An 8,555-nucleotide genomic window follows, 5' to 3' on the forward strand; every position below is an offset into this window, starting at 1 on the left:
AGTGCCGAGCGCCACGAGCAAAACGGTTCGTCTGGGCCCTGCGGGCGGACGGCTGCAGCTGCTGGAAGCTGCCCGCGCGCCCTGGCTAGCGGATACACCCATATTGGGCGCCTAGCGGCCTCTAACCGCCGCCCCAGCCCAGTCCCTGGACATCTTTACCCCTAGGATGGGAATCTTCCGGCCTCACTGAAACCCTCTTAAACAACGTCCAAACTCTTAAAAGCCTTGACGGGCGGAGCTAGGACCTGCCCTAGGACCCTGCCCCATTCCCTTTCCGGAAAGTCTCCACCTCCGAGTCGGGGATCCTGGAAAACACCTGATCTCCAACCACGAGAATCCCTCCAGTATCATCCTGGTATCCAGCCGTCCCCCGACGGTGCTGTTCCGCAGACCTAGGGGACCCCACACGGCCGGCACCACATTTCAATCACCGCCTGTTTCTCTCTCCGATTGTCCCCAGCTGTTCCTTGACAGTTGGGTGGGGCTAGAATCCGACCATTGCCCCGCCCCCAACCTGGCACCCGCCCCCTCCTGCCCACTTAGGGAGAGGGGGCAGGCTTCTAACGACAGCCTTGCAGGGCCAGTGCCCAGACGTAGCCCTAATGTTGCAAATCCTTACTTAAGGCAAGGCTTCCAGGATCTTCCCAATCACTCCTTAACCGCCACCCCTCTGTCTCACAGTTATTCACTGAAAGACTGGTCATAGCTCTCCCTCCCAAGGACAAGGCCAGGGCAGTGCCAAACCTGCCTCCTCTCATCCGTAGGCTGACTCCTTATACCCCAGTGCTTCCTGCACCCCTAACCATCCTCAGAGCCAGCTCTGTCTCGCAGTCACCCCTGAGACACCACAAGCCAGGTGTGGGTGAGCTGAACGCCTGGGGGGCAGCCTTTAGCAGAAGCAAGAAGCCTGAGGTCAAGTCCCCACTCTGCCCCTCCCTGAGATGTCCCCTCACCCAGCCGCTGTCCTCTCTGAACCTCCAAGGAGAGGGAGCTTTGATGCCCCACCCTCCCCTTTGCAGGCTCATGAGTGCCCTTCAAGTGGGCTTGTGAATGGGTCTGACTGAGCCCAGAGTACAGGTCTAGGTAGGACCCCAGCAGCTGCAAGTAGGAATAGTACCAAAGGGACCGGGTGTGGTGGCTTACACCTGTAATCCCAGCACTCTGGGAGGCCAAGAGGGGTGGATCACTTGAGGTCAGGAGTTCGAGACCAGCCTGGCCAACATGGTGAAACCCCATCTCTACTAAAAATACAAAAATTAGCCAGGCATGGTGGTACACGCCTGTAATCCCAGCTACTCGGGAGGCTGAGGCAGGAGAATCACTTGAACCCCAGAGGCGGAGGTTGCAGTGAGCCAAGATTGTGCCACTGCACTCCAGCCTGGGTGGCAGAGTGAGACTTTGTCTCAAAAAAAAAGAAAATAAAATCTGGCCTGTAGGCTGGGCACGTTAGCTCACGCCTGTAATCCTGGCACTTTGAGGGGCTGAGGTAGGCGGATCACTTGAAGGCAGGAGTTTTGAGACCAGCCTGGCCGACATGGTGAAAACCTGTCTCTACTAAAAATACAAAAGTTATCTGGTCATGGTGATGGGCACCTGTAATCCCAGCACTCTGGGAGGCCAAGAGGGGTGGATCACTTGAGGTCAGGAGTTTGAGACCAGCCTGGCCAACATGGTGAAACCCCGTCTCTACTAAAAATACAAAAATTAGCCAGGCATGGTGGCGCGCACCTACAATCCCAGCTACTCGGCAGCAGAACTGCTAGAACCTGGGAGTTGGAGGTTGCAATGACTGAGATTGCACCACTGCATTCCAGCCTGGGTGGCAGAGTGAGACTTTGTCTCAAAAAAAAAGAAAATAAAATCTGGCCTGTAGGCTGGGCACGTTAGCTCACGCCTGTAATCCTGGCACTTTGAGGGGCTGAGGTAGGCGGATCACTTGAAGGCAGGAGTTTTGAGACCAGCCTGGCCAACATGGTGAAACCCCATCTCTACTAAAAATACAAAAATTAGCCAGGCATGGTGGTACACGCCTGTAATCCCAGCTACTCGGCAGCAGAACTGCTAGAACCTGGGAGTTGGAGGTTGCAATGACTGAGATTGCACCACTGCATTCCAGCCTGGGTGGCAGAGTGAGACTTTGTCTCAAAAAAAAAGAAAATAAAATCTGGCCTGTAGGCTGGGCACGTTAGCTCACGCCTGTAATCCTGGCACTTTGAGGGGCTGAGGTAGGCGGATCACTTGAAGGCAGGAGTTTTGAGACCAGCCTGGCCGACATGGTGAAAACCTGTCTCTACTAAAAATACAAAAGTTATCTGGTCATGGTGATGGGCACCTGTAATCCCAGCTACTCGGGAGGCTGAGGCAGGAGAATCACTTGAACCCCAGAGGCGGAGGTTGCAGTGAGCCAAGATTGCGCCATTCAAACAAAAAAAAAAAAAGAAAAAAAAGAAAATCTAGACTCTAGATCTGCACTATCCAATAGGATCCCCAGTAGCCTGATACTAGCTTCATTTCAACTTCTGAACAGCCATACATGACCAATGGTGTCCCTGTAAGACCGTGCAGATATCTAGAGAACATTTCCAGGCATCATCTTAGCAAGTTCTATGTAACAATGCGTCTCAAGATAGAAGATGTCATTAACAGCAAAGAATCTGGGGCCCGACTGCCTGGGTTTCAAATCCCTGTTTCACCCTTTCCAGCTGTGTGACCTCGAGCAGGTGAAACTCTCTGTGCCTCAATTTCCTCATCTGTAAAGTGGAAGAAATAATAACCCTGCCTTATAGGATTGTTGTGAGGATGTAAATGAGTTCATGTTTGTAAAGTGCTTAGAACGATGTCTGGCTCCCAGTAAAAGCTCAGGAAGCATTTGTCAAAGTCACTGGCAGGAAAGATAGGGAAAAACTGGATCCAGAAAGAGACCTGGCCCAGATCCTGAGTGAAACAGAAAGGACACCTAAATAGCAGGTTGGTTGTAAGGAGAGTCATCAACATACTTTGTAAAGTGACTCAAAATGCTTCCAGGAAAGCTGAGTGGTGCCCCTCCAGCCCCGCCCCTCCAATGCTCTGGGCCCCTGGGAAGGATAGGGCTCCAGCACAGCCCGTCCCCTCCCCTTACCATCTCCATAGGCTGGCTCAGGGTCCTCAGCCCAGGTGGGTGGAAAGGGCACCGTGAGAGGTAAGCGGGGCCGACGGGAGGTCAGGAAGCTGCCAGGCGGACCCCCAGGCTCTCGGCCCAGGGGGCTGGGGGGCTGCTCAGCGGCAGAGGTGGCCAGCAGCTCCTGCAGGATGTTGATGGGCGAGACAGTGAGCTCCCAGTTGGTGATACCGAAGTCACGTAGGTGGGCCCGGGCGTGGCTGGAGAGGCCGGCCCGTGTGTCGAAGCCAGCCCCGCAGAAGTCACAGCGCATCAGGCTGAAGGTGCCTGGGTCAAAGTTGGCCACTGTGGAGAGAGGACAGGACTGCCTGAGGTGGGGAGGGGCTACTCCCCAGCCCCAACCCCTCCCCATACTCAGGGCTTCACCCTGGACTGTTTGTCTCCCCCGTGGCTGTCCCTTTTGCTCCTGCCTGCCCCTCAGCTCTCAGCTCGTGTATCCTCCCACCCCATTCCAGGAAGCCTAACCCTCCCAGATACCTCCTTCCCACATCTGGCAACATCAAGGAGGGACCTCTCCTGCAAAAACCCTTCTCCAGGGCCAGGTGCGGTGGCTCACGCCTGTAATCCCAGCTCTTTGGGAGGCCAGGCAGGAAGATCTCTTGAGCCCAGGAGTTTGACACCAGCCTGGGCAACATAGTGAGACCCCATCTCAATTAAAAAAAAAAAAATAGCTGGGCATAGTGGTGCGTGCCTGTAGTCCCAGCTACTTGAGAGGCTAAGGTGGGAGAATTGCTTGAGCTCAGGGGTTTGAGGCTGCAGTGAGCTATAATTGCCTCATGGCACTCCAGCCTGGGCAACAGAGCAAGACCCTGTTCCTTAAAAAAAGAAAGAAAGAAAAAGAAATGCTTCTCTAGTTGTAGACTTGCCATCCTCTGTGAGAGTATTTGATTAATAGCCTTCTTGTGACTATTTTTACTCATGATCACCCAAGTGCTGTAAATTAAATATTTGTTGGATGAAGAAATGGACAAATGGATGTAATGCCCTCTGCTGGGAGCCTTCTCTGAGCCCTGCAACTGGAGTTAGGGACTTTGTCTCAGCTTCCCCAGCCTCCTGGTTGCCCCAGCTTTCCCCGCATCTCAGCCCTGTTCAGTCAGCGTCATCACTGCCGGGTTTCCTAGTTGTCCACCCCTTGCCCCCTACCCCTAGTGCGTAGACACACATACACACACACAGACACAGACACAGACACACACACACACACACACACACTCGCTCTCTCTCTCTCTCTCATATACCATACTGGCACTTCCCCAAGTGGGCTGTGTGTCTGCCAATGTCAGAACCACCCAGAGTGCTCCTGCTGGAGACAGACTTCGGGAATCAGAGCCTCGTACCGTGGGAATTGACAGACCTTACAGGCAGCCTCAGGGGGTTCTGAAGCTGGCCAGGGTGGGATGGAGGGGGTCCCACCACTCCTGGACTGGACCATGAACTCCGAGAGTCCAAGAACTGCTATTCTGTCCACTGCTGTGTCCCCAGGTCCCCAGAACAGAGGGGAACCTTGCTCAGTAAATATTTGTTGAATGGAGGAATGAATGAAATTCTCTGCCCGAGGCTGACTCTTCTACCCACACTCCTTCCTCCAGTGGCTGGAATGGCCAGGGCACTGGGGAGTCTCCACACATCCACCGACGGGTGGCCTTTACTGCAGCTCCCAAGTCTCTCAGGAGCAGAGGCCCCAGTGTCCCCCTGCTTGGCGCTAAGGGAGAGAATTTAGATCAAGGGTAGGTTGCCCAGCCATGGGTCTCCTGGGCCTTTTAAAGTGAAGCTGCCCTACCTTTTTTCTTCTTCTTCTGGAAGGAGAACCTGCGCTCAATGGCCTTCACCTCCTCAGCGGAGATGAAATGGCGCACATTGTAGCTGACGCCCACGCGGTTCAGGTGGCCCCGGACGTGGTTGGCCAAGCCGATGCCGTTGTGGAAGCGATCGGGGCAGTAGGGGCATTTCCGTTCCTCGTGCTTCAGTGCCATGGCTGGGTCCCCATCCAGGAGTGTGTCCAACCCCAGCGGGCCGCCCAGAGGCGCGTCCAGGAGCAGGAAGTCCAGCGGGTGTGCGCCTGCCAGCCCCAGCTCCTCGGGCTGCAGCCTCGGGGGCACCCTGGCCGCCGCCATGACCTGCGGCCCCAGCTTTGCCACCAGCACAATGGGTACCATCCCTCGGAGCTGCTGCTGCTGCCCCTGGGTGGCCTCTGCTGCCTGCAGGGCCTCTCGGAATGTCCGCTTCAGCTCCAGGGCAGGCTGTGGGATGAGGCTGAGGGTGGCTAGGGGTGAAAAGACCCCATTTTCAGGGGAAAAATCCATCTCAGAGGTCAGCACCACATCTTCCTCTTCCTCCTCCTCCTCCTCCTCCTCTTCACTCCAAGGGCGCCTCCGTTCCCCCAGCCCTTGTGGGTGGACGGTGCTTTTGTTTCTCCCGAGCTGTAAGGAGTAGGGGGTGGATGCTAGTGTGGAGGGAAAGGCCAGCCTTCCAAGAGGCCTCTGGCCCACGCGATGCGGGAGTGGTTTTGACAGCGGGAAATCTCTGATGCTCAGCTGCTGGCATCCTGGGCCAAAGGCCAGGCTGGGGTCGTATCCAGCAGGGTTCTCCCGCCACATGGGAGCCAAGGACGGCTCAGCTTTGCCAAAGTAGTCCACAGCAGTGTCAGGGAAGCAGGCGTGAGCATCCTGGCTAGTGCCCGGCTGGCTGGCAGGGTCCTCCTCATAAGCCTCGCCATCCTCCTCCCAGTGGGGACGGGCGTGCACCAGCCTCACGTGCTCCCTGAGCAGGCTCTCGCTGGGCGCCGGGAAACCACAGAAGACGCAGGCGCTGAGGCTGACGGCAGCTCCGTAGGGCTGATAGAGGAGGGCGCTGGCCTCAGGGCTGGGGCTGCCAGCCCCACTGCTGCCTCCAAAAGGCTCCTTGGCGGTCTGGCCTGGGGGCTCACGCACATGAAGCTTGGCGTGCTGCACATAAGCCCTGGAGGAATTGGTGCCAAAGACACACTTGGGGCACTGCAGCCGTGCCTCCCGGCCCTCGTCCCCTGGAACTTGCTTCAGCTTTTGGATCTCCTCAATGATCTTCTCCCGGGAGGCCTGGTGCAGCTGCCGGTGCTGCTCCAGAGCGGCAGGGTCGGCAAAGGCCCAGCCACACTCACCGCAGGCCAGCGGGGCCAGGTCCGCAGGGGGCTCCTGGCCTGGGGCTCGGCGGTGCTGGCTCATGTGCTCCAGGAGGTGCTCCTTCTGCTTGAAGTAGATGCTGCACTCGATACATGGGAACACGGCCGGCTCCTCGTCCTCGTCCTCTTCTGGGCTGGCCACCCCTTCGGCCACCTCCTCCAGCAGCTCACACAGGTAGGGCCCGGTCCGGATGGGAGGCAGTAGCGGCTGCAGCCGCTCCACAGACGCCTCCGAGTTCACCGTCCAGGTCTGTGTGGCCACCTCCGAGGCTGACGTGGGTAGGCCCCACTCCGACGACTGGGCCAGCCCCTCCAGGTCCTCCAGGTCTTCTCTGCCACCCACCACCGCCATGTCCAGCATCTTCGGGGTGTCTTCCACTGGCACAAACACCCTTCTGAAGGGGGCGAGGGGTGGCGGCTGGGCAGGCAGGTCCAAGTGCAGCCCTGCATCCTGGGGGGATCCCTGCTCGTCCTCATCTTGGAGCCAGTTGAACCTGGGGCGACCCTGGGGGTGTTTCTCCAAAAGCCTTGGTTCCCCCCGGTGGTGCAAGAACCTTCTAGAGCCCTCTAGCTCAGCGTGGGGGTTCATGGTTCTCACAATGACCGAGTCCTCGAATCTCCGCTCAGACAGGATGCCCTCCCCAGCCTCCTGGACAAGGGGGTGCTCCCAGGGTCCCCGGCCATCAGGGGTGCCTGGGAAATGGCCCAGGAGATGGGGTGGTGGGGAGCCCGGCCGGAAGTCCAGGCTGCCTCCATCCCAGCAGCTGCAAGGAAGTGCCAATGGGGACAGGTTAGCCATGGGCTGCAGTTTTCCTTCCTAGGGTGGTGATGGGGGTCCTCACAGGCAGTTTGAAGCAGGCCCCAGAGATCCAGCCCGAGGGCGACAGGGGTGTGGGGGTGAGGGTGGGAGGTAGGGGGAGTCCATGTGGATCCTTTCGGACCTATCGGGTCAAAAGCCAGGTTCAACTCTTAGGATGCACCTGTCCACAAAGCCTAGCCCTGCTGCATTGTCGGGGAATATGCGGAGACCACCCCTGGACCACACGGGGATGTGGCCACCTCTAAGAAGTCTGGTGGCAACAGTTAACTCTCATCTCTCCCCAGGAAGGACCCAAGCCTCTCATCTATGCTCCAGGCTGCTTCTGTCTTGGTCTTCCCCAAACTGGGGTGATTTTGCTAATTTAGTTTCACCTCTCCCTCAGATTTGGTGAAAGTTAACTTTGTGGTGGAACAGTTCAAAGGAATGTTCCTTTTCCCTGCATCTCCCCATCTGGAAGGGCAGAGTCAGGAGAGGTGGAAGGTCCCTGCTAAGCCTTTGGTCCCAGTGATTCTGACCTTCCTAGGCAGAGGGGTGGGAGTGGGGTTGGGGGAGGCAGGGTAACCTCTCTGGGCCTCAGTTTTCCAATCCTAAAAATGGGGGTAATTCCCAAGAACTGGGAACCCCTTTGTCCTTATACAACATCTGTGGAGCTTTCTCATAGCCACCATCAACAAAAGGTGCTTGCAACATAAGGCAGGTGCTTATTTAAATGCTCACAACCACAACCTTTCAACGACCCCACAGGCTGTAGGGTGAAGATGACACAACTCAGTGCTTGAGAAATGCTTTGTTTCACCTCATGCCTGGACCAGTGTGGGTTCTTATTATGGCCATTTGTGATCGGTTCTCCCTTCCTTTTCAAGATCCTGCCTCCATCAGGGGATGCCAATCACGCTCATGGAACAGATGTGGAAAAAGTTCCATTCAGATGTTGGGTGGAGACCATAAGGTCACCTTTCTCAGCTCCATCGCTGACATGCGATACTAACAGGACCATCCTCCTGGGGCTGTGGCAAGGACTCAGTGGGGATAAACACATGTTCAGAGTGTAGCTCATAGCAGCTATTATTAATTAATTAATAATGGTATTGTTCATTCTGAGAGCTATTAGTAATCCTGATAAGCTTACTAGGACCTGGCCAGGCGCGGTGGCTCACGCCTGTAATCCCAGCTCTTTGGGAGGCTGAGATGGGTGGATCACCTGAGGTCAGGAGTTCTCGACCAGCCTGGCCAATATGGTGAAACCCCATCTCTACTAAAAATACAAAAACTATCCAGGCATGGTGGCGGGCACCTATAATCCCAGCTACTGGGGAGGCTGAGGCAGGAGAATTACTTGAACCCAGGAGGTGGAGGTTGCAGTGAGCTGAGATCACGCTATTGCACTTCAGCCTGGGCGATAGAGTGAGACTCTCTAAAAA

The 8,555-nt window shown here is 56.3% G+C and overlaps 1 protein-coding gene across 1 annotated transcript in view; it reads right to left on the reverse strand.

Annotated features, from left to right (window-relative positions):
• WIZ (widely interspaced zinc finger motifs) overlaps positions 1–6,666 on the reverse strand; it is a 17,995-nt gene extending 11,329 nt beyond the window's left edge. Inside the window, exons 1-2 of the mRNA XM_011980579.1 lie at positions 4,938–6,666; positions 3,119–3,442 (exon numbers count right to left, since the gene is read on the reverse strand). Of these exons, the coding sequence (XP_011835969.1) occupies positions 3,119–3,442; positions 4,938–6,666 (2,053 nt within the window). The remainder of the gene's footprint in view (positions 1–3,118; positions 3,443–4,937) is intronic.
• Between the last annotated feature and the right edge of the window lie 1,889 nt (positions 6,667–8,555).

This window comes from Mandrillus leucophaeus, unplaced genomic scaffold, assembly GCF_000951045.1.
Source record: "Mandrillus leucophaeus isolate KB7577 unplaced genomic scaffold, Mleu.le_1.0 Scaffold215, whole genome shotgun sequence".
In the NCBI taxonomy this organism is placed as follows: Eukaryota; Metazoa; Chordata; class Mammalia; order Primates; family Cercopithecidae; genus Mandrillus; species Mandrillus leucophaeus.